Here is a 26,866-nt window from a genome sequence, read left to right as displayed (position 1 = left end):
ATCCAAAGACACTTAAACTTGATAAGAGTAAAAATAAAGAATAGGGGGAGAACATGTTTTTTATTTGCAAACAGGGGACTTGTGAAGCAAAACCTATGCAATTAATTTCTTCTGATGTTCAGCCAATTCTGAATGCAAACGTGAACTATGAATAATTATCCCATGTGTATTTGTGTGGATATTGTTCATCTTCAGTCTGGAATTATTTGTGCCCTTATGGCATTGTAGCTGATGTCTGTAAATACTGAACTGTACAGTTACATTATTCTGATTAATGGACCACTGCTTGATTGTACTGGCTAAACAACTGATACCATTAATAAAAATAAATCTTTGCATTCCATAATGAATAAACACAGATTATTTCCCATTGGTCTTGTCAACTTGGCAATAAGTGCTACTTTTATAAGAATTCTCATTGGAGTAGCTCATTTCTCATTGGAGTACTTGTCTTCGTGTTATATGGTGGTGGTTCTTTCTTTAAAGTAACTCGTGTACTACCCCAGAATCTAAAGTCATTGGGAGCTTTGTGTTTGATTCAGTGGGAGCAGGAGCCAGGCCCTTGAATAATACATACAATTCAGATAACGCTCACTAGTAGGCTGAAGTGATTTTCACTAATTGTGGTTAAAGTAGTACCATATGCTTTCAGTCTAGAAAATCTGCAGGCACAAAGTGGGGATAGATTTCCAAATGCTAATTTCATTTTCAGAACTGTTTTTTAGTAATTGTTCTAATTAAAAGAAAAGAAAATGACTGTTACATGTGATTATGGCATTAAATGCTTTTATATCAAGTGTTATACAGTGAAGTACATTTGTGTTTGCATAGCATCTAGCATAATGGGTCCCTGGTCCTGCGGGGGACATTTGGGTGCTAATATAGAAATCATGCTAAGTGCTGAAATATATTTAAGCCCAGTTACTGCAAATACTTAGCAGAGGAATAAAAAAAGTACTTTTCCCAAACCAACACATATACAGAGAGGCATTTAGAGACTCTTCAGCAAGAAATGCATGACTATTTGTTTAACCCAGAAATCAGAATAATAAAATGCAACAAAAAATTGACTTGATAAAACCACGGACAATGGACACAGGTGTCTGCTTTCCACACATTTGTTAGCCCCACTACTGGAAAGGTAACAGTAATATTTGTGCTTATTAAACTATGGACCGATATGAAAATGATGGCTATAACAATTCTCCTGATAGTTATGCTGTGATAGCATGAGCTGATGTGGAATTCTGTAAGCCAAGTGAAACTGGAATGCCTGTCTGAAAAATATGTCTTTAAGGCGTTCACATACTTTTTTTTCACTCTTTCCAGAATTGCCTGCTGGTTGGGAAAAGATTGAAGATCCTGTATATGGTGTCTACTATGTAGAGTAAGTGTTGCCTGACATTTCTGTTTTGAGTAGATAAGTACTTCTTCCAGCTGAGTTTGCTGTATCTTTATACAGTACCATTCATTGTAACAGAACCCTGGCTCACAGTTACACTTCACCGTCACAAAAAAACCCCAGAAACTCAACCCAATAAGCTAAAAATGCTCGTCACACCTGACATAAGACAATCACCCACCCTGAGAGCTTTGATTGTAGCTCGTAGTACTACCATATTGTATAGGCTCTCTAAAGACTTGTACTTCTCTGGAGTATGGATACTGGAAGTGAAGCGTTAATACTCTTGGTCTCCAGAAGGAAAGCACAGAATACATTGCTCTTCTGCACCCCTTGGTGTCTGGCTGTGGCTCAGCATTACAGGATGTGACGTTCTAAACAGAGTGCTGTACACTTAGGGCTTGCCGACAGGAGCATTTAGTATGTGGCAAGCTATCTTCCACTCGCCCCTCCTTTCCTTCCCCTCCCCGCTACCCTGCTGTGGACAAATTGTCCCTTTTGCCCTACTGATGTGCATTAACAGTTTGTTACTGCACTTTTATTTAGTCCTCTTTGAAATGGTACCAGATCAAAGTTCACTAATGAACTGTTAGGCTAGCTGATTGCTAGTGTGTTTGTGTACACAAGGCCCTTGGATATGTCTGCACTTGGAGCTGGGGGTGTGATTTCCATCTTGAGGAGATCTACTTCTACTAGCTCTCATCAAGGTGTAGTGCACTAAAATATAGTGATGTAGCTGTGTTAGCACGGGCAGCGGTCAGTGGTGTCATGGGCTAGCCATCCTGAGTACAAATGGATCCAGACTTCATGGGTATATACCCAGTTGTCTCGCCCAGTCCACTGCCTATGCCTCTGCAGCTTATACTGGCGCAAAACCAGTAGTAGTGTATCTCCTTGAGCCGGAAATCACAGCCCCAGCTCCAAGTGTAGACATACCCTTAAAGGGCTTGTTCAACTGTATTACTGCAAGTGACCTCACAGAGGGAAGAGACCTTTTGGGATTCGAGTGTTTGGAAACTTCAGAATCTTACCACTCAGAGATCTAAATTCCTTCACAAATGCATAGCTTGAAATAAAGGCCCTAGTTGGGAAGGAGGAGCTCTTACTTACAGCTGCCTGAGCCCCAGTCTTTGCAAAGACAGAGTTCTTTTTACGAGACACATTTATTCAACGCTATCATGGGTATGTGATTAATTTAGCAATTTCCTTAGTATAGCAGTGTGATCAAAATGTGCTCTCATAAAGCAGCTAACTGATTCAATTTAAAAAAACCCAGGAATTAAAAATGACCATGCTTGTGTGATCAAGTAGTGTGACCATAAAGGTTCCTGTATTGGAAAGAATTATTGGTTTAATGTAACTCTCTCCAGATTTAGAACAGCTTCCTCTTTATATAGATGACAGATGGTTCCTTTAGGAAATAGGAGAACCAAGTTTTGTTTCATCACTGACCCCATAAAATGAATTTTTAATTATGTGTACACTCCTGTTTGTTAGTATTGTTTAGAATAGCTTTCCAAATAGACGTGGAATATAGCTTCTGTCTGCTTTGGCTCATTTTTGACCCCACCATTTGTGCCTTGGGAAACAAGGTTATCAAACTGTATAATTAAGGCTTGACATTTATTTGCCAGACATATTAGGGGTATTTTTCATCTATTAAAAGTCATGCCAAGAGGTCTCTCTCCAGCATTTCCCATGCCACTTTGCATATGCCTGCCCATTAATTTCAGGCCACTCCTTAGTGTGAGATTAAATAGGACTGTAACAGCAATGTGACATAAAACTATTTTACTTAATATCTATCATCAACTAAAACAGAGATAATATAGATTTCTCTCTCTCACAAAAACAAATTCTATTACACTGGATGATTTCCTTTAAAAAATGATGGTTTCATGAAAAAATGAAGTGATGTCGTTTTTTCGAATCCATAAGTTCTTCTCAGCCTTCCACTGATACATGAAATTGACAGTCTCTTATAGGATTCATGAATTTGTTTTCATATGCTTATTAGATTCATTAAATCAACAGTATAACATAAGGCTTATTTTAAAAAAAGATTATCCTTTTTATGAACCCAAAGAAGACAATTCTGAGTGGAACTCTGTAGCGTATGTTTTGCAGTTATTTGCAAACAATTGTTTTAAAGGTAACTGTGGAAAGGATTTCTTGACAACAAAACACACTTTCTTAATGGTAAACTTTTGTATTGGATTATAGTTGAATTTTAACTAAGTACAGTTAACACTGGCGAGGTGCTTAAAACAACTTACACTCCAGATTCACAGCTAAGCATTAGAGAAATTGGATAGGAGCGTTCATCTCTCAGAAAGGATGCCATTGAATAAGAGTAATTGAAATTGTCCCTGTGACTTATGTGAAAATTGCACCTGAATCAATAGATATCAGTGAACTGAGGTTTCTGATGTAGATTTTCACTGTCCTATATTCACTTTTCAAATAGGTATATTTTGCTAGTGATTTACCTATCAGTTTCCCGGTAGAACTAATCAAGTAAAGACTATCCTGGTGATATGTCGCCACAATTGGCTAATGTTTTCATGCTGGTCAGTCATACTAAAAATCACCATAGCTTTTCATACCTTTGTAATCAGTTCTGCAAATATTAAATCAACTGATGATCCAGCATAGGTCAGCTTTGCAGATGATTTCAGCTGGGCCTGTGATTCAGAATAAACCTGAAATATTGAGTCCATACCATGCCAGCCTCTTTTGAAATAAATCTTTTTGAGTTTTCACAATATGGTTGATATCTACAGTAAGTGTAGCACATCACAGCTCAGTGCTGGATTGGTCTTTTTCACAGTTCTATTATCATTTTCATTAAATTGCTAATGACTATTTGCAATAAACACATTTTGCTAGGGTCACCTTGTGCCATCAAAGCAGAGGGCAGTTGAGAATTCCCCTAGTATTGGGAAATTATAACCTAGCATAAAACTGGGGTAGCTGGCTTTATACCAACCTCTCCTGGTCCCCTTCACTCTCAGCATAGATTTTGAGGCCAGAAGGGACCATTGTGATCATCTAGTCTGATCTCCTGTAAAACACAGGCCAGAAAACCACACAGAGTAAGTTTTGAATCAAGCCCATAACTTCTGTTTGAGCTAGATCAGATCTTTTAAAAAGGTTTCCATCCAGTCTTGATTTAAAGATTTGAAGTGATGGAGAATCTACCACATCCCTAGTTAAGTTGTTCCAGTGGTTAAGTACCCTCCCTGTTAACTATCCGCACCTTATTTCTAGTCTGAATTTGTAGATGCTAAATTGCACCGAAGGGGCATCTCAAGATCAGGAGTGCGATAAAGGTAGCTTTAAAGTGTGTGTGTGTGTGTGTGTGTGTGTGTGTGTGTGTGTGTGTGTGTGTGTGTGTGTGTGTGTGTGTGTGTGTGTGTGTGTGTGTGTGTGTGTGTGTGTGTGTGTGTGTGTGTGTGTGTGTGTGTGTGTGTGTGTGTGTGTGTGAGAGTGAGAGAATTCAGCACCCCTGAATATTTTGCTCATAGAGGTTAATTCAACACAATGGTTAATATTTTTTCTACAGAATTATGACTCCATTAAGAAGCTGTGTAATTCATGTGCCATGCACATTTGAGTAGAACTTCAACGGCTTCAACAGATTAGCAGCTCTTTAGCAAGTTTGTGGCACTGTCCCTTTTTTTCATTGGTTTCACAAAAGGGCTAACTTTATCCATCTGGTGCAGTGCACCACGCATAGACTTAAGGGTTTCTGTAGACATTTACAGGTAAGTAAATTTATTTTGTAGTAGATTAGGATTGGTTTCTGTTGGTTTCAGTTCAGATTATTTTAATGGTTGCTAACTCAAAAGACTTCTCGTGCCAAGGTCACACATTTCCCTTCATTCAGTCTATCCTGCTGCCCAGATCTGTGGTGCTAGTCCAAAGCATTGCAAGTATTTTTCAACCACCATATTAATATTGTGCATTGATTAGATAGCTGACAGATGTTACTAGGGTTTTTTTTTAACTTCACTGAGCTGAGGAATGACTGTACCTCTGGGAATCCGATTAAAGCAGGAATGATGTAGGTCTGTCTTTTAACATGTAGTCAGGCAGGGCATCCTTTCTGCCTTATTCTCATTTTCACAGTTAAACTGCTTCTTCTTGTAGTTGAAAGAATTAGCCATTCCTGCTCAAGATGTCACATCTGATAAGTTGTGCTTATTTTCCTTACTAAGCATGTTGGCACAGGTTGGTGAGTGTTTTGCCATATGCCTTGCTGTTAGCTTTTTTGCCCCCTTTGACAGGGGAATTTTGAATCTGGCTGTCATTTTTGTTTGCCACACAAAGTGTTTCCTAATTTGTTGCTCTTTCTTCTCCAGCCACATTAACAGGAAGACACAATATGAGAATCCAGTTCTGGAAGCTAAACGGAAGAAACATCTTGAGCAGCAGCAACAACCACCAGAAGGTTGGCACCCGTGGAAAGCATTATGCTTCGGTTGTTTGCTAACAGAATATGCTCTCCCTTGAGTTTACTCTCCCACGCGGACATATTTGTCCTTCCTTAAAATACTTGCATTGTGATCCTCGTAATTTTTACAGGATGGGTTATAGGCATAATGAAATATAAAGGAGCATGTCATTTGCGCTCTTACCAGAAGACTGAATAGCATGAGGCACAGGAGAAATGATGAAATATATTAGCCCTTATTGGCTTTGAGTCCATGAAATGGGATAATTTTTAACTCTACTTTTAACTTAGTTCTGAAAGGTTGATAGGTTACAAAGCAATCTTGCTTGCTCCCCAGAAATTATAAAAATCTACTTGTGAGCTGAACTATGATTTTTTTTCAAGAGGTCGTTTTTCTATTTGGCATAGGAAAATATAATAAGGAAAGGACTTCTAAGGAATGACTAGTGAGTAGTATCAAATATGAATTAAAGAAACGCCTTTTTACATTGATGCTACGTGTAGATTCTTGGGTATTGCAAACATGGTCCACTTCAGTCAGCGGTTTCATTATTTTGACACATTTTTGGATTATTAAAAATCATGTAGTACGGCAATAGCATGGAAATGAAATAATCTCAGCTATTTAGAATGCAGAGATGCTGTGGAGTTTCAGTCCAACACTCTGAATGGCTACATCCCTTGAAACTAACATTGCCTTCTTCACTTCTCAGTCCTCTTCTCCTCCTCACTTTTATAGAAGGTTTTGCCCTACCCTGGTGGGTGATTTTGTTCTATTATATTTGTGTTTTGCATTTTTTCTATCTCTAGAATGGACAGAAGAGCATCCATCTCTTGGTCCACCAGCTGTTCCAAACCATGCTCCAAACACCCAAGAGCCAGTTCGAGAAGTAACAGTACAAGGTAACATCCAATAAGGTTTTTCCATTTTAATGAAACTAATTTTGCCACCACATTTCTTCAGAAACAGAACCTTCAATAGCAGTGTAGTGAGGACACACAACACCAATGTCCTGAATTTCTTCAGACTTTGAGAACTGTAGGTCTTAAGCAGAAGATGACAAAAATGAAAGTGAACAGTCGCCTCTTAGAGAGTGGATTTCTGCAAATCTCTTTCTCTGGTGTATTTCAAGTCTTTCAACACACACTGTGAAATTATGAATTAGCATGTTAACAGATTAAAAGCAAATTGTTTAAAGTATGATATAGTGGGTGCGTGCAAACGTATATAGAACTAGGCCCCTTCTTGCAATACTGTGTGGTCAAACTATATTATAACGTGTTTGGCTGTTGTTATTTTCTTGCCTGTATGGACAGGAGACAAATCTACCAAGGATAAAGCGTGTTGTTATAACGTTATAATGCGGGCAAAAAACATTCCATGTTCTAATATGATCAGGCCACAAACATGGTTGTTTTTTGCGTATTATTGCAGCCAAAGCTAGTGTATAATTGTTACCCCTGTCGATTGCTAAACTGAGTGAGTAGGCTGGAAGAGTCATGCGAATTAAAATGGTTTGACACCATTGTCCTCCTAGAGCTGATCAATACTTTCTGGTGCCAAAACATGCATACTGTGTTTGCCACAGTTTTACAGCACATTGTTTTGAAGTGCTTATTAACTCTGTGATTCTTGCTCATATTCATTCACAAACAGACAACTGAGTGTCTCATGTTTAGATGTGCAAGGACAGGGACCTGGCTAAGAGGTGACTCGGTCAGCATTCCCTTTTACTTCTGTGTTGTGAAACTTTGCGTGCCAGAAATGTTTTCGGGAAATCATTGTAACGTGGCTCCTGAGGGAGCTTGAGCTATCCATAGAGCAGGGCAGGGGCGCTGACCTCCACATGAAAACCCTGACACTCTAGATGTCTCAGCAACTGAGGGCTTGGAAGGGAAAATCACATCCCACTGCTGGGATGATTAGGTTGAAACTCGGGATGCAACCCTATTTGTTCCTAGAATGACTGCAAATATTTCCTGTGTAGGCAACTATCATAGTGCCTGTCACAACTGGAGCAAAGTGCTCTCCATAAAAATACAAACATCAGCTCTACTTCTGCAAATCCTTCTGCGTGTGCTTCAATTTAAAATGAACAGAACTGGTGATGTGCTTAAAGTGAAGCACGTGCAAAAGTGTTTGCAGGTTCAGGGTCTTATTTACTGATGTCATTTCAATGTTCACGCAACCTTTTATAAACGTCCCGCCACTCCTGGAAAAGTGGCTTGTCATAACCATCCCACCAGACAGGAAGATAAATGCTCTGAACAACATAAAGGCGTGCATAGAAGGGTTGCAGCATGATCTGAGACTTGCCAGAGTGGAAGGGTGTAGAGGGCAAGATCCAAAGGTGAGATTCTTACACTTATACAGACCTACTGCTGGCGATGGATTAACTAAATCCTGGTACCAACAGTCAGAGTCCTCTGGCAGCCTTAATGGTGAATAAAGAACTGGCCTCTCCAATAACTAGAACTCAAGCCTTGCAGGTTTGTCGCTAGCACTGTAAATCATTCCTGACTCTAATAAATAGTGTGCTGCAGGGGTTAGGTACTTGTCCCTGCAGAACAGAGCAAGCCATGCGGTGCGCAAGCCAAAGCAGATGCAACCCAAGGACAGTTAGAATGTAATGCAGTCATCCAGACAGGCAGTGGAGGGCTGAGAGGAGGTCTGGTGCAGCTGCCAGGTCAGCGGGAGATGGGAATCCTAATTACCTTCAGCTCCTTGCCCATCCAGAAGCAACAAGGGATCCAGCAGACCCACGGGACTGCGATTCATGTTGGACAAGGGTAACGGTACAACCCAAGAGAACCCATTTCTTTTGAGGCAGCACTTTACCCACCGGCGTCACATCTCTGTCTTATGCCATAAGGACAAAGCTGCTACGTATTGTAACTCAGGGGGACTGATCATGTTGAATCTAGCTGGACCGATCGGGCTCCTTCCATTTCTGAAGTCGATGGAAATCTTTCCAACGACTGCAATGTTCTGTCAATATAAATGCTTCAGTGATTAACACTTCCCTGACAGAGTTTTAATTCAGATGTCAGCCTCAAACTTATTTGAATGTGGGGAGAAAATAAACAGGCAACTTGGAGCCATTGTTTCTGTGCTCATACTATAAAACACCCTTATTTGTGCAATGAGCAATAAGAGAATTTTGAATTTATAAGGAGGCTTGTATATTTGTCACAATGAGTTTTTTAAGACTCAATCGGCGCATTTGTCAAAGCAAAAATAGGAAGTCATGGAACTAGTAGAATGGATTAAAATGAAAAGAGGAAGCAGCTGTCCATTCATTGGAATGGGTTCTGTCCTGCTTCTCACAGAAGGTGCAGTGTGGCGGGGAATGCTCCCGCTGAAGGAAGCCTTACCCTGGATCTGCAGCCTGGGACGGCCCAGAATCTCCCGTTCCTTCTCCGGTGCATCCTCTGTGATGGGGAGCAAGAGAGGGCTGTATCCAGCACCCTACACCAGGGGGAATGTTCCCCTGGCCAGTGGCAGTGCCTTTACACCCCCACTACATGGCTGGAGCAGCATAAAGGAGCCAAGGTGGGGCCAAAATCAAACCCCTTGTTGTTAAAGATTTGTTTTTAATACCAACTTTACCTCTCATGCCCCATGAGACAGGTGAACGCTGTGCTTTGACTCTCTCCAGAGGCTCTTTTTAGATCGTATCCTCTTACGTTTATTTTAAGCATTAGTGTTTGTGGTTTCCTTGCGTCCCTTTTCTTAGTTGATCAGCCCCTCCTGCTCGGACTGCCTGGCCTCGTGATCTCATGGTGACATTGTGTGACAGCTCGAGTCTCCTGTATCCCGGTAGCTTGTCCAGATGTTCACCAACACACTTTCTCACAGAGCGTGCCCTCTCTAGCACTTGCCTCCTCCCTCACTCACAGCAGTTATTGCACTCTCAAGCTGGCTCATTTTATTTGGGACAGATGAGCTGAGTTGCTCCCTCTTCCCGTTCAGGCTCAGCTGTGTGGGAGTGTTGCACAAAGCCCGGAAGATCAGCAGCTGCCATTCAGCAGCTTGGTGTGTAGCTTTGTCATTCGACGTCCAATTAGAACTTTCCTTTAGTGTACGCACTTATTTAAAATGGGGCACTGTCCCCCCAGCCCCACTGCAACCAAGAGGTGCATAAAATGCTGCTGTTAGCAGAATGTATTAGTGTACACAAGAATCATGTGCTTATGTTTCAAAGAGGCTGTGAGGCAAGTTGTTACCTCACATCCTGCTACCACTTTCCAGTGGGAAAACACTTTTTGCACACCTGAAACACGGGGGGAGCTCACCTCCTGCAAAGCAAACAGCTCCCTAGAGATCTGCCTTTCAGAGCAGAAACTTGGCAATGAGTTTTCAAATGCACACCAGACACCATGGTGATAATACATATAGGGCCTTGTCAATCCAATAGTTGTTACCAGGGGTCTCAGTGGTATAGCTGTATCCCTCTAGGGGCCAAGGTTAAAAACAGTCACAAATGCAAAGATGTTTGATCCCCTAGGAGGAGAGCAGGCAAAGTGACTAATTTTCAGAGCCCATGCGGTGTCTTTGACATGGCCCCTACCTCCGTAGGACTGCTTTTTAAAACACACTTTCTGAGCCCCGTGCATTCCAGAGCAGGCTCCCAGAGCACGGATAACGCCCCTCTGGCACAGCCAGTCTGGTTCTGTGTTTCCCGGACGCCACCGTTGATAATGTTTCATGCACTTCCGGCAGAGTGTTGAGAGGAGCATGAGTCAAAGACGATGCTTTGGTTTAGTGTGGCAGCATTTGAAGAACATTACCAGCATTGCAGTTAATATTTAGAGGAGGCAGTAGGATGGGGGATTATACTCAAGGAAGCAAGATCCCCTTCCAAAGCCTGCTTTTCTTTTGGTGGAGTTGGGGATGAAAGGGAGTGGGGGCTGGGGCTGGATTGGTATTCAGGGGCTATATGGACAGAGTAATAGTGTCAAAAGCCTTCTTAGCTTTCCCCTTGCCCAGAAATCCCTCCAGCAGCCTGTCCTAGCAGTCATTCGTATATCTCAAAAACCCACGTGTTCCAGTAGACTGCTCAAAAATGACCAGTGCTGAAATAGCAGAAGGCTTGCAAGTCAGGTTTGAAAAGCTGTGGCAGAACCACAAAAGGCCACTTAGCCCAGAACCTGCCCCCTGAGGCGAGTGTTGCAAGTGCCTCACTTTCATGAGTTCTCACTTCATCCATTGTTTTTTAAAGATAAGACTTTTGTCATTACACATGTTTTCGTGCTTCCTAAACTGTCTCAGGAGAAAGAGCTAATAAATATGCCTAGATTGTCTACATATTCCATCTCCCACTGTTGATTGCCTCTGCACGTTATTGCATCTGTTTTAAAAATTAAAATATATATTCCTGCCTTGGCGCGGACACCCACAACCAGTAAACAGAAGGGCAGATTCTGGTAGCATTCCTCACTTTACTCCAGGAGTGGTCCCAGGGATGTCAGTGGAGTGGAATAAGAAGCTAGTAAACCGGATTAAAATTGCAGATCTGTCCCATTCTCTACTGTGCAGACACACAAGTGTGTCTGTCCAGTAAATTGCTAGGGTGGGCTGAGGAAGGAAAAACAGAATATTTTCCCAGCATATTTACGGACTTTCAAAACTTCCGAACAGGGAAACCATTTTTTACGCGAAACCCTTCGGAGCTGAAAGGGAAGTTCATCCACACCAAGCTAAGGAAGAGCAGCAGGGGATTTGGCTTCACGGTGGTTGGAGGGGATGAACCGGATGAATTTCTCCAGATCAAGAGTTTGGTGCTTGACGGCCCTGCAGCACTGGATGGCAAAATGGAGACAGGTAATGACGCTTTGGTGACAAATTAAATAGCACCCCCACTTCGTGCTTAACAGCATCTATTATCCAAGGAGCTCAAGAGTTTTAAGACTCATTGTACCCTCTGCAATAGGTAAGTCGTATTTATCCCCATTTTGTAAGTGGGGAAACTGAGACACAGACCAGCTGAGGGACTTTCTCAAGGTCTTGTAGCAAGTTGTTGATAATGTTGGTAGCAGCTCTCAAGAGCCCTGGTAGCCAGTGGTCTGTTCTGGCTGCCAAGCCATTGTCGCTAGACGTTGGGAAAATGATCAACGGCTTCAATTTCTAGTGCAGTCACAGAGAGCCACCTGTCACTGCATTGGGATGCCACTGCATTTGGGATGCTGCTCTGCAACACCGTGCATTGACGGCTCAGAGGGGGGAAAACACCTCAAGAAGGTTGTGTCACTCACCTCTCTGCTGTTCCTTTTCCACTCGCCCTTCCTAGCTACGAACAAGAAGCGCGGAAGGGGCTGTTCTGCCCAATCCCTCCTGCTGCTCTTCATATTTGGAGGCCTCCTGAGTCATGGGGAGTAGGCAGAGCACGATGAGACAATTGTGACAAGGCCTGAGACCCATGGCTCTGGATCCACAGGTTGAGCATCACTGCTTGAAACTGCCCTGCCTTGCAGTTACAGCGTAAAACAAATCATCACTGAAAGGCTTGAAGACATACATCTACGTCTGAGACTCGCTCTATGGCACCATGCTTATGCAGTCAGTAGTTGCAATCATTCTGTTTTTATTCTTCATGTGATCTCCATTTTGTTTCTGCCATATGTCAGCATTAGTAGAGTGTGTAATAGTAAGAGCTGAGCTTTGCAATAAATATTAAATGGGCCATATTGCAACATTTTGCTTCAATTTTTTTTTTTTTCCCCCCCCATAAGCCAAGTTCTATTTTTCTTTCAAAAACACTTATGGGTGTAAAAAATTATTCAGTGAATCTTATGGATACAGATTGCTCTCACTCACCTCAGCACAGCTACTCTTGTCCTTTGCTGAGAGGAGTATTTAGATAATGTGTCTGTACAGATCTTTATACCAATACACGCATTATCAGCATGGTAGCAGAGTGGTAGCAATTGTTGAGAGCTGATAAGTGTCAGTTTTTAATGTTCTGAAAGGAGCTTGGTGCATTAAAGCAATGAATTGAAAGTATATATTTTATTTTGGTTTCATCCACAGGAGATGTTATAGTCAGTGTGAATGATACCTGTGTGCTGGGACATACACACGCTCAAGTCGTAAAAATCTTCCAGTCCATTCCAATCGGTGCCAGTGTGGATCTTGAACTGTGTCGCGGTTACCCTCTGCCCTTTGACCCCGATGACCCCAACACAAGCCTGGTGACATCTGTGGCAATTCTAGATAAAGAACCAATCATTGTGAACGGGCAGGAAAATTATGATTCTCCAGCAAGCCACAGTAGTAAAACAGGGAAAGTCAATGGCTTGAAGGAGCAAAGGCCAAGTAGTCCAGCCGAAGTCTCTTCAAATGGATCCCATGGTTACCCCAATGATACTGTCTCTTTGGCTTCGTCTATAGCAACACAGCCTGAACTCATAACTGTGCATATAGTGAAAGGGCCCATGGGCTTTGGTTTTACTATAGCAGACAGTCCTGGTGGTGGGGGCCAAAGAGTGAAACAAATTGTAGACAGCCCAAGGTGCCGAGGCCTAAAAGAAGGGGATCTTATAGTTGAAGTGAATAAGAAGAATGTGCAAAACCTCACTCACAACCAAGTGGTGGATATGCTGATTGAATGTCCTAAAGGAAGCGAAGTCACATTACTGGTGCAACGAGGAGGTACGTCTTAATACTACATTTAAAAAAAAATTCTATCTGGAAGAAAAAAATGTACATCATTAACAGCTTGCGATCCTATCTCTTTGTAACCCGCCCACGTTATAAGATGTAGAAGTTGACTGTCCCTCACAGGTTTCTCATATTACATATCATAGAGTAAAAAACATTATTTTAACCCAGTTCTGTTGCAGTGGGAAATGTATGTTTATAGATGCATTATACATAACACATATATGTAATATAAATATCGATCTGTGTCTTTTGATAATGAGTGTTCTGATTCAATCAGGATTTACATAATAAGCCCTGTTTTCACATACTTGTAAAAGTTTGCCTCTGGGACTGAAACTTCCTTTGGCTGTTTTTGGAGAGTGAAGAGGGTATTCTACTATTTATTTGTTTAGCTCACCAGTAACTCAAAAATATCCAGGGAAAAACACCCTCCAAACTTTGAACGTGCATAGTCCTTGTTGAAGGGCCAGTCCTTCTCTAGATTTGGGATGGGCAAAAAAAAAAAAAAATAATTAAATAAAACTCAGAAAGTTGTAAGCAATTGAAAAATGACATCTCAGCATGCTCAGGATTTTAGCGATCGTAATGAACTTTTGCCTCTGCTTTGTGGCTTTGCAAAGCAGTGTCCCAGCAAGGCCTGATAAGCTCGTAAAACCTCCACTGAGCAGTAGTGACAGTGACAAGCCCCCGGTGCCCTTATTTATTGATTTGTTTCAAAAAGGCCCAAGGTGCAAGAGGAAAGTGGACACATGTGGGGCTTACCTGGGTGTATGAATATATAAGCACAAGGCGAAGAGGGATGAGTAGGAGACGATGATCCTACGTTGATGAGAGTGCTGCTGTTTGACCACCAAGTTACCCCTGCTTAATGGAAAGAAGAAAGCATGGTAGAAAAGGGTCCAGGCGTAGTTAGAGACAGTGGACTTGGGCTTCTAGTTGCCTAAGTGCAAAGTAAAGAGCAGTGAGGAGAAGTATGCTAATGAGGCACTTTGTTGTAGCCCCGCAGTCGTGGACCAGTCACGGGGGGCGTGATTGCAGAGTGTCTGGACGTACCCTAGCTAGCGGCAGCCCGGGTTCAGTGTGGACTAGCCCTGTGAGTAATTAGCCAGACTTCCGGGCAGGCTTGGATAGCCTGGGCTGCAGCTTCACTGCTCTTGGTACCTGAGCTAGGTGCCCATAGAAAGCTAGGGGCCTCTGCGCTCCCTGCCATGCACAATGCTTTTTACCTGGTGCATGTCTGCACCTATAGTGGGCAGGGTCAAGCTGTCAGAGTGGAGTTGCAGAGCTAAAATAAGCACAGAGTTCAGGTCATAAATATGTGCTGAATGTCAACTCCTAGCCAAGCTCTGGGGAACCTTTGGCATGGAAATACTACTCTTATGGTTTTAGTGTTGTCTCCATCAGGCCAGCAAGTGCTAGGGAATGTCCGTGGGGAACAAAGAGTTTCCCAGAGAGGTACTGGATGGCCTTGCCAGCACACGGATGTGGCAAGTGAGAGAGGGGTGTCCAGCGTGTGTTGCTGTACTTGACTTCATTTTCATTTTAGCTTTCCAGTTGTTTTCCTTTAATCAGCCCCCTGATAAAGAGTGTGCTCACTTAACCAGGATGGAAACAAAAGGTGCAAATTAAAGCCCCACTAACACACAAAGTCCTCTCCTCTTGTAAAGTCCCCTTGACTTGCAAGATTGGGATCTTAATTTGCATGTTTTGAGTTTTCCAGGACATGGGATGGGATAGCTAGTAGCTGGATCTACATTTCCCAAGGTGACCAGTGATTTTTGGGTTGCTTGACTTGACACCTTGAGCTGCCCAGTGTTGAGATGATGGCGGGTCCTCATCAGTTTCTGAAAATTAGGCACCTTTCAGGCATCTCAGGCTCGTCTCTTTTGCAAATGCAAGCCACGGGTTCTAGCCATTACAATGCAAGCCATAGGTTCTAGTGCGCTGATTTAGCAATTAATGGTAGTAAAATGAATACTTTCCTTTTTCCCGCCCCAAACATTTTTTACTGGATTTTATATTTTATAGTAAATTAAAAAGTAAGGCATGGAATATGTTAAGAAGAGTTCTCTAGTTTTATTATTTGTATCTGCAGAGCCTGAGTAATTTAAAATCTCTCTAGTATTGAGAGCCTTTAAAATATACCGTAAGTTTGATTTATATATTTGGTAGAAAGTTTCTGCAACTACAGTTGGAAGGGAAGCAGCAGATATTATTCATCTTCCTGGAAGGAACATAAATATTTCTGTTACCACTGTACTTTAGTTATTTGAATCGTGCCTGACATTTAATCATTCTTCTTTTGCCGCTGGGGTATAATGAGAAGTTTTGATCAGGAAATAAAGGTACTGAGTTTTAATGAGACAGTAAATGGTCAGTCCACTGTTAATATTAATGAATCTCATATCCACCTTATCTCTTCCAGTATGCGGATTGATTGATCAATGAATTAAACATAGATAGCTCCTCAGCTGTAAGTGTCTCAAATATTGTACCAGTCTCCTTACTTATCCCTGAATCTAAAGACCTAGTTATCTTGGCTTTTGTATCTAATTGCATAGTACTTGCAATTGTGAGTTTCATGTTGTCATGGTACAGAAGCTTGAAACTGTCATGACCCTGGTGCCAGTAAATAATTAAAATGAGCTTCTCTCCACATCAAAATGAAGATAGCCTGAGAGGCTGCTACTCATGGTTCATAAATTTAGCAAAATATATAAGCATGAGACTTGCAATAACATGGAAAACTGTGTTTTTGGTTTAAAAGTCAGAGAATGTAGTTGACTAGAATGCACCTGTGACTATGGTATTCTGACCTGATGGACTCGGGCCCTCTCTACAGTAATTTTACCTTGCATTACCTCTGCCAATTCTTTTATCGGAAGTGCCAGCTCTAGACAAACTGCTGCTATTTATTTTGGTCTGATTCCAGAAGTGTACTTGGCTCAATTCTGTGATAAGATCCTTCATGCCTCTTGAAGTGATTCTTCTTTAGGTCTCTCTGCTGGCTGTGCCTCCCTCTGGTGTCCAGTGAAGAGAATGCTAGGAGAGCCTGCAGTCAGGCATCCTTCTATTAACATAACATTTGCATTCAGTCAGACATTGCCGGAGTCATTTCCATCACACTGAGGCTGGTGTTCAGAACTGTCCAAAGGATTTGTCAGTAGTGATTACTAATCAGGCAGAAAAATATCAGAAAGAAATGTGTAATATATGTGAAAAGCTCAGCCAGCTCCAAGCCACTGGTGTACTCCCGACAATTACGTTTAGTTGTTGAAATGCAAAGCGCATAGCCACTGAGAGCAGCCTGGTAAAATATTTACTGTAATGTATCTTCAGCTAAAGCTTTGACTTCCAGAAATTAGATAACTTTGCGCCAACAAAGTCTTGCAGTTGTTTTGAGTGAGAAAATACAGATCACTTTTTATAAAAGTATAAAGTTGAAACACCAATTATTCTCTCTGCCGTGCTGCTGCAAAAAATATTATACCTGCAGCGTCTGAGGTTTACTCAGAACTCATACAAGATTGAAGAAAAATATTGTTTAGAGGGACACTGTTATGTAATTTAGGTTTTGTTTTTAAAAGGTTTTTAGAAATGCTTTTTAATCAAGAAAACAAAGGTTTTTGTAATGAAACTTTTTTTTCCCCTTAGGATTTTAGCATTTTCTTGCAGTATTTGCACACTACAGAATTATGCATAGTGCATGAGAATCTGAAAGTGAATCTATGTATAAACAAAAGTAAAATTCACTAGTCTCTCTTCACTTCTCATGCTTTAAGGAATTAAAATATTTAGTGATTCAAAGTTGATTTCATACTAAAAATTGTCATTCCACGGAATCCATTTTCATTAAGGCCTTGTCTACATGGGGAAATTGACTAGAATAAGCTATTCCAGTATAGCTCCCTATGTAGACCCTCTGTTCTGGAATAAAAGTGACTTTTATTCACCACCGGGACACATGGAATAGCTTATGCTATAATAGCTATTCTAGTTAATTTCCTGGTGTAAATAATGCCTGCTATCTGACTGAGAGAGAACATTTGTCTTATTTATTATTTATAGTTTTAGAATGACCTCAAGTAAGGAGGTGCAAAATAGGATGCAGATCTTTCACTTTTAGATCACTGGTTCCAGTACAGCCTGGTGTGTAGTTACCAAAAACAGTTGCCATCTGCTTGGTGTTTGGCGACTTATTGCTGGGTAGTCTTTTTGTAGTTCTGAGTGAACAGGTCTCCACCTCCTAAAGCCTTCCCAATTAGTGCTTATCTGTACCCTTTTTGCTGTAAAAGCCAATGGTAAAATGGCTATTCCTCTCAAAGATGCATCCTTCTACCCTACTCCACGACAAGAGTTAAAGTTCAGCTTCACCTCATGGGTAGATAAACAGAGAACTTCAGTTTCTAATACTTTCCACTTGCACCAAATTCACTGCTAATTGGAGACAGAGAGCCGCCCGAGACATGGAGACCAATCTTGCGCGGCTGTCCAGTTTGCGGTTCCAAAGCCAGTTGAGGGTAGGTGGAAGATTTAGGGTATGTCTACGCTGATGATAGCAAATCCGCCACTGTCCGATTGATTTATCTGAATGGATTGAGCGGAAGTGAAGACCCACTCAATCAATCCGGAAGTCGATTTAATAAAACTACTTCCCCAAAAAGCATAGCGCTGCGTCAGTGGGTACACATTTCCCATTGGTGCAGCGCAGTGGAGACCGCGCGCTAAATGGAAGCTATGAAGCTACTCTGTGAAGCTTGTGTAACTCCCGTCGACTGCCGCCGAATTTCACTGGCAGTGTAGACCAGGCCTTGGAAGTTTACTGTGTTTCGGAGGGAGAGGGGAACTATATAAACACTATTTATCTATCTATCTTAGAGTTTTATTCTGCCACCTATAACCATAATATCTGAATGCCTCTCATATAAAATCAATGGCAACAGCGAAGTCTTTAGTTGTTGGCTAATGAATCCTCAATCAATAGGTCTACTCATTTGGCCCCGATTGTACAAGGCGCTGAATGCCCTCAGTTCCTGCTGACTTCCACAGGAGTTCAGGGTGTTCCACGTCTTTTCGTGTCAGGCCTTTAAACCAAAGAACTGACTGGGTACGTGTTGCTTAGCGAGAGTCCCTTCACAGAAGAAGAAATCTGTTCACCTGCCCCAGCTAATCACTAGCACTGCAGAAAGATCATTTAATGGAGCCGAACGAAAAGCAATATCTAATCTCACATCATTAGTATTATATCTGCTTTTTAGCTGCTTTCCCTAATAATGCGAAACCATCGTAATTATAGCTGCCTGCAATTAGCTGTTGCCGGAGACTTGAACTCTGTTGAACAAGCCAATCACTTCTGTTTGCCCTTTAGGCTTGCAATGAACTGTGACTCAAAAGTCGCGCTGCTTAAGTGTCTAGCTGCCAGAAAATTTCAGACTGTTCTAGCAGCTGCTGAATTGAGAGAGAGAGAGAGAGAATCCAGATGGCGTTCAGGACAAGATCACAACCTGGGCACTGTATGACTGTTACCATAGCATGTATGTGCATGTGCCAGGGCTTCAGAGAGGGGAAGTCAGGGTTCCTCCTTCAAACAACATTTTCTTTTTTGTTGTTGCGGGGCAAGGTTCTATCACACAGACTGAGGTCTTTGTCCTGCAGTTGCATCCATTCGGTGGGCCCTAGAGACAAATAGAGCCCCATTGACATCAATGTCAGCTTAGTTTGTGCATGAATGTAAACCTCTGCCTATGCAGGTCTCATTGCAGGATCAGAGCCTAAATTATGGTTGTCTCTTCATCTGCATGCCTGCTGATTTACTTTTATATTCCTGTTGTATCTTACTGTTTTGCTATGGGAAATAATTTTCTTCTGTTTTTTTTTTAATTCTGTGCGTTCATTGCAATCCAGCGGTAAATTTCACATCCTTCAAAATTCCTTAACTCATGTCTTCCCCTGTCCTATCTGACTGTTCTAATTCTCTCATTTGTAGTTGGTCTCCCTGACTTCCCAGCTCACCAAACTTCCATTAGCTCAAACTGCAGCACTTCTTCCTTCATCAGAAACAGAAACATATCTAATTCTTCATCCTTGGAAATCAGCCTGACGTTTTTCTCATACGGCGTGCCTGACTGACCCTAGCTCTTTTCAAATCCCATCTCAGGATACCTCTCTTCTCTTTGGCTTCTCTCTCCAAACTCTGTCATGGATAAAAATACCAAAGCTTCCCACTCACTTGTGTTCAGTCATCTCCCTTGAAACCCATTCATTGGATCCTTCACCAACACGTTACCATCTCTGTATAAGCTACAGTAGAACCTCAGAGTTATGAACACGTCAGGAATGGAGGTTGTTCATAACTCTGAAATGTTCGTAACTCTAAACAAAGTGTTATGGTTGTTCTTTCAAAAGTTTACACCTGAACATTGACTTAACACAGCTTTGAAACTTCACTCTTCAGAAGAAAATTGCTCCTTTCCCTTTTTATTTAATAATTTACATTTTACACAGTACTGTACTGATTCGCTTTTTTTATTTTTTTCCCATCTCTGCTGTTGCCTAATTATGTATTTCCGGTTCCAAATGAGGTGTGTGGCTGACTGGTCCGGTTGTAACTCTGAGGTTCTACTACAAGGTCATGTTCCATGATGCTTTAGCACGAATAATACTGTCCACATTTTATGTTTGATAGCTTATAAATGCCAAAGATAGGGTGGAAAATGATGTAAAAATGTGTCCAAATTATAGCATGATTAAACATAGAAAAAAATTGGTTAAACTGACTTTGATTGTTAAGATTCTGCATTACAAGGTGTTTTCCTCATTATATTAGGACTCTTATTAGAGATTTTAAAAATATGTATTAAATCAGCTAATGTCATTTGTTATTTTGAATTACTGTTTCCTTTAGAGAGATTTGTATGGCAAGGAGGAAATCAGATTAGTGAAAATTAGAGCTGGTCTGAAAATTGCATTGAAATACATATGTTCATGAATATTTTCTCACAAGGGTATTTTTTTCTCCATTTTCCAAACAGCTCTAATAAAAATAAATTAAGGGGCAAGTTAAAATACCAGCTCAAAGTTATTATAGTTTTAACATATGCTTCCTGTTTTTCATGGATTACTTGATTAGTGAAGAAGTAGCAGTTCTGAAGGAACATTTTAATCTGGGCAGGTGATTTCTTTTTCCCAAATAATCTGATCTCCTTTTGCACATTCTCTTCTCTCCATTGAGTGGAATTAAATTCTAGCAAGGCTCACAAATTTGGTGAGACTTTAAACAAGTTTAGATGTCACATTTTCCCAGTCTCCTAAAGTAGTCATTCTGATTAGTGACTTAGTTTTCAGAGTAACAGAAACAGGAATGGGCTAAAATCAGAAGTATAGATGAAATAAAAGATTGATATATGTAAGGAGAAAGTTGAGAGTTAGATAAGCTTGGAAGGATTAGATTTTTATCAGTAAATGTTGGCAAACATCAATTTCACCGTACACACACAAACCAATGAAAAACATTTCCATCGATGATGATAGTAATTGATAAATAGACAAAGTAAGAAAAATCAGCTTAAGAACTTATTAGCGTTTGACTTAAGGATATTTACTTTGTATATTTTGAAATGTGATGTTGACAAATTGTGTTTTAATGGTTAGAAAGCTTTAACTTTGAATCTCAATCTAGTGTAATTAAATAATTATTGTCTGACCTCCCCCATTATTTCTCGTAACTATGAACATTTCAGTAGATAAAAATAAAAATCTTAAAACCCATAATTTTGGGCAACTGTGAAAATTTAAATTGATAAAAATAAAAGGCATAAAAATAAACATGAGTATTATCCTTTTAAATAATTTTTAAAAAATGAAAATTTAGATCTGCCAACCCTGTTCATATTCCATATCAACATTTTGTTATGGGTGTGTTTTTCACATTCACAATGAAAGTTAACCGGCTTCTCTAAGCAATAAGGGAATGTCGGATGTGCCTTTTTGAGCCAGTGCCCTATATTGCTATACAGCAGCAATGCCCTGATTTCTGGTAATTGGTTTGTAAAGCAGCCTAACGGAAACTTGTTTTCTCTTTTGGGATGAAAATAAGCGTAACTTAACATTTAAAATCAAATTTTCTCATTAATAACACACTTTTCATTTATGCAGTATTTTCCCTTTTGCCTTACAAACATGAATATAATTGACATTAATGGATTGTAGGTGAGAACCAACATTTCAAAGACCTTGGATCCGTTTTGTGGCCACAACTTGCATCCACAAAAAACACCAAGGGTGAAATCCTGTCCCCAATGAATGGCAAAACTTCAGTTTACTTCAGGCCAGGATTTCGCCCCATCTTTGAATGCCTGCTGTGAATTGCGTGTTCAAATTTTAATAGCTGCATATCAAACTATAAACAAGATGTCTTGTAGTATAGTTACTAATGTTTGCACTAAAAGTACATTTGCAGGTGCAAATTAGGCCCACAAACAGAGACTGGGCCTCAATTAAGATTAAAATTGCTGCTAATTTGCTAATGTGATGTAGAGAGAGGAAGCCGAATCACGTCACTTGACTTAAAATCTCGGATGTGAATGGCTAAATGAAAATCATCAAATTCAAATGGGAATCTAGTACTAGAAACAGATGTCAGTATTGCCAGCCACAAGCATTCTGAAATTGAGTCAGTCCCTACAAATGAAGAGATTGACTTAAATTCATGAAATTTTAAAAATAATAAATGTGAGGGTTATTTTTGCTATGCTTTGGAGCTTTCGGGGTTCCTATTTTCAGGGTTTATTTTTTGTTTGTGGGTTTTTGTTTTTTTTTGTTTGGTTGGTTTTTTTTCTATAGGTAAGAAACTTTTTTTTTGGTAAAAGCTGATTCTCACATAATCATCTGATTCCAGGAGATGTAGCTTTAAGGGAAACATGAAATTTCACAACACTCATCATAAAATTGTGAGAATTGGTAACACTGATATGTATGCATTTTCATTGCCAATAGGGCTCTCCAGTTTCTGCCGGTATGGTGTATAAAACTACCCAATGTTAATCCATTAATAATTTAAAACATAGTACTGTTTTCATCTCCACTACCCATAATCAGCTTGTCTAGTATCGCTACTATTTGAGCAAGAAATGGAGCAAACTGATAAATGCCCATGTAATCTGAATGTAGGGCAAATATTCGTGTTATATCAGTTGCCGTTCATTCTCATATGGCACATCTGTTACGCTGTTTGTTCCTCACAGATGTGTATGTCATCTGATCTCCATAGTCACTTAGAATATTTGGGGAGGGTAAAAGACACTAGCTAATACAGTTCATGGCATTTCATCACAAAACTCTTTTTTTAAGGGCTGAAATGGTTTCCTAAACTTGTAATATTTTTTGGTTTAATTTAAAGCCATGAAAGATGCTGATATTAAGCCATTGAATAATTACCAGCTAAATAATTTTTGCTTTTGGGGAATGTGACAGGAATATAATCTCTTGTGTTTAAGAAACACTAGTACTATAGTGTGTGTGAAACTCAGGACTGCAGCTGTCCATGTGTGGAAGAGTTCAGATTGGTTATAAATCATCAAGAAAATGAAAGGATTACCTAGAAGCAAATTGCCTGAAATCTTGTCACTGGGTTTTTTTTATTGTGTGAACTATCTTAACTTTCAGACAGGAACAGGCCCTTATGAACAAAAAAGATGGGGCTGGCTTCAAAAGTAAGTTACTAAAGCTATGGCATTCTTAAGGGTTTTTTTTTTTTTAAGTTTGTGGGTTTTGAAAGTTTTTTCCTTAATTGTTGAACTTGTAGTGTAAGAGCAAATCAAGTTATGCGCTGTTGTTTTATATCAGATGTGACGTGATGTAACAAAAGGTGACTCAGCAGAACCTTATGCTGGGCATTAAATGACCCTGTTTAACTAAAGATATGCCTCACGATTTCCTTAACATTTCTCACATGCCAGCGAATTGGGCAGACTTTGAATCATGAGTGAGGGGATTGCAAGGCATTTTATTCTACTTCTAAAAATCAAACTTTCCTCCCACCGTTCTTCTGAGCCTCTGGAACAGCTCCAGTGTCTGCACATTTGTGATTAACAACATTCTTGGCCACATCCGGCCTGGGTGCAAAGGCTGCAGTTAGACTGATTAAATATCATAATAGCAACAATAACAGAATTAATGAGCTGCCTGAATTCAAGGAAAGCGACTCCAGTGGTTTCAGAGTATATTATTTGATTACGTTTTTATTTTGAGACCAACTGTGCAGTATAATATCCCGACATTTGGCAGTTCTGTACCTCTCCATTCTGAGTTTAACTACAGAAATATCTGCGGGTTCTTAGTCTGATTCTTTTTTTCCCATCCACAGCCTGGTGTTTTTTCTCTGTGTAGGACGGTGGGCATATTGAATGCTCTCAGACTGCTCTTAGTACCTTTATTTTTTTATCATCATTCTTTATATTGCAGTAATGCTTAGTGGTCCCAGTGGGAATCAGGGCCCCTTTGTGCTAGGCGCTGCATAGACACACAAACTGAATTCCCACTACATTACCAGCTTGATCGTTAGAGGCACTTGAGCTCTGACCCACTCCTATGACACCAGCTATCTCAAGCTTAAGACCCCACTTAACTTGAGCTAGAGTTTTGGGGGTGTGGACAGGAGTCGGGTTTAGGTGCAAGTTATCCCTCAAGCTAAGATTGCAGGGCAGACATTCCCATAGTGAGAGAGAGTCCCTGCCTTGCAGAGCTCACAGTCCAGATCAGTGCTTCTCAACCTGTTTACCGTTGTGGGCCAAGTATGCAGCTCCCTCTGCGTTATGTGGGCCGCATCCACACAATATATATGTGAGGGTGTCACATGTTCCGCAGCTGTGTGCTGATGGGATCTAGATAAACAAGGCAGACGAAGTGTGGGAGGGGAAGCCCAGGTCCAGGGTGGTGAAGTGACTGACCCAAGAGGTCAGTGGCACTGTGGTACATGGATGAGCCAACATGGCTATATTTTCAGTGGCACAGTGAACAAACGCTGCTCTTCAGGACTACTTATTGCTCCTCTGTGTCTCAGGTTAGGATTTTAGGGAACCCTTTGAATCAAATGATCAAAATAGTTGTATTTAACTCCTCATTTATTTTAGAGTAAATGTATATTTGAACTTCAATACATTAAGGCCTCCTGAAAGTGGGCATAACTCCCTTGTGTTCAGTGACAATTTGCCTGCTCACCTTCCAACAGTTGGAGTTGGCCTCTTACTTAAAATATCAGTTGATTATTTAAAACATTGTTTATTAGTACTAATATCATAGTTGTGCCCTGATGCCATTTGTGCTGACTCATAAAATGAGAGCCTGATCCAAACAGAACACTTCTGGGGTCTGAATTTATACCTTGTTAACGTTGCCATATGAGCCCCAGAAATAAAAATTGCCTGGGATCAGAGCAAACACAACACCAACAACAGCAGAATATGTTTCCCCTGCTGTCCTTCACCAAAGTGCCTCAATGTTTAACCTGAAGGTAATCCCTTCTAATGGGAGGAGGTCATTCAGCCTCCACGCTCACTCAGTGCTTGGCCTTCCCACTTGACCTGCCAGCAGGAGTGCCTGTTGTGATGGGAGTGGAATTTATAGTCGGGCAACAACTGTGCACTAGCATTTGGGCTGAGACAATGAATACTTTGCAGTTGGTTCAGTGAAGAGCCCTCTGATGGCAACAACCCCTGACCAGGACTAGAAATACTGGGTTTTTTAATGAATGCCAAGAATCTCACATAAACACATGAATCTAGGAGCTCAGGCTTTAAGAAAGACTTAATTTAATGAGATTTGCAACAAAATCACAAGAATTGGTGAAACTACTTTGGTCATGAAATGGTGGTTCTTTTTGTAATTACCAATCAATCCCCTGAGCAATTTGATTACCATAATGTCATGTTTATTAGTTGTTAAGGACCATGTAAGTGATGCATATCTTATTACACAGTTAAATTGATATATTTGGAGTAATCAATTAGCATTTTATTAACATTTCACATCTTTCTTATTACTTCTAATGCAAGTTCTTATTTGAGACATTGAAACTATGACTACAGAATCAAAATTCTGATTATTCGTAATTTGTTTAGCATCCAAAACGGGAGTGAATAATTGAGGGAAATGATTTAACTTCTGAAGGTCCTCTGGGATTGAAACTCTTGGAGATGGCAGTAATATACTATGTCTTTTTGGGATCTCTATTTCCTCGTGCCAGTGGGTTGTTAATATCTGAGTTTGGGCTCCTAAAAAACACTTTTCTCAAGCATTAGCATTTTAGAACTGGAGCACTGTTCATTTTGTTTGCTAGTCACCAACCTTTGATTTATAGCAGGTTTAAATTCCTTCAGTGCAAATTATTCTTTGGCTTACAGATAGTATTGCATAGCTTATCTTTATGCTAGAACAGTAACACTATTATAATGCAGCTCACTATGGCAAGCAGAAAAGTTATGCTGTTCCAGGATAGGGTCTTTTTCTTGATGGTGCTGTTTATGGCTGCATGCAGACTTTTGGTCTTTTTTTTTTTTTTTTCCAATTACTGTGTGGATTTTTTTTTCCAATCTGGAAAAGTGCAACTCCCATCTATTTTTTAAAAAAATACACATCCTTTATTAAAAATCCTTTGGCAATGGAAACAGAATTAGTTTCTTTTTTTCCAACAACATTAATGGCCATTAGTGTTAATGATCTAGAGATCCGTGTTTTGCTCTCAGAAAACAGAGAGATTGATGTGTGTTGCTGGGTAAGTAGGTCTTTACCTCTGGCTCCAATATTTTCCCCCCACATCTTGCCAAATATGCGTTCTGGTGGATGATATCCTTAGTTTTTATTCAGCACAGTGTAAAAAGTAGTCTTCAATGGGCTTATTATTTTTTCATGCAGCTGTGTTTTTTTTTCCAGTAAATGTTGGCCTGCTGACACAATCCTTAATGTTTTTCTTGTGTTTTGATTAATTTCCTACTAATTTTCTGCTATCCCTGCATTCTGTGTTCTAGCCAAAGTAATGGAGAAACCAAATGGTGACCTTTTCAACCCAGTTCACCCACCTTTGCTTTGCTGTTGTTTGCAGACATCTCTCAGGGTGTTCTGATTGGAAATGAAAACCAAACATGATGATTTAGTAACAGGGTAATTTACTCTGCCCTCTTCACCCCCAACCACCCGTTCCAGGACATCTGAGAAGCTTAAAGAAAATATGCTGAGCAAGGGCCACAGATATTGCAATCCAATAAATATTCTTATCCTTTTTCTGGCATTAGAGCCCAAACTGATTGGCTGTGAATTTGCCACTCCTTATTCAAAAACCCAGTCCTGCAAA

General features: G+C 40.5%; 1 protein-coding gene across 32 annotated transcripts in view; it reads left to right on the top strand.

Annotated features, from left to right (window-relative positions):
* Positions 1-26,866, top strand: part of MAGI1 (membrane associated guanylate kinase, WW and PDZ domain containing 1) — a 461,964-nt gene that overhangs the window by 385,066 nt on the left and 50,032 nt on the right. For 31 of the 32 annotated variants that reach the window (XM_067541995.1, XM_067541864.1, XM_067541805.1 and 28 more), the window contains 5 exons: positions 1,330-1,387; positions 5,767-5,855; positions 6,669-6,761; positions 11,500-11,682; positions 12,889-13,509. In XM_067541995.1, the coding sequence (XP_067398096.1) occupies positions 1,330-1,387; positions 5,767-5,855; positions 6,669-6,761; positions 11,500-11,682; positions 12,889-13,509 (1,044 nt within the window). The remainder of the gene's footprint in view (positions 1-1,329; positions 1,388-5,766; positions 5,856-6,668; positions 6,762-11,499; positions 11,683-12,888; positions 13,510-26,866) is intronic. The other variant, XM_067541935.1, reaches the window with a different exon arrangement.

Source organism: Emydura macquarii, unplaced genomic scaffold, assembly GCF_026122565.2.
Source record: "Emydura macquarii macquarii isolate MOO-44397 ecotype Brisbane River unplaced genomic scaffold, CSIRO-AGI_Emac_v2 contig_71, whole genome shotgun sequence".
Classification (NCBI taxonomy): Eukaryota; Metazoa; Chordata; order Testudines; family Chelidae; genus Emydura; species Emydura macquarii.
The sequence above is the reverse complement of the archived record's forward strand: the minus strand, read 5'-3'. Positions and strand labels throughout refer to the sequence as shown.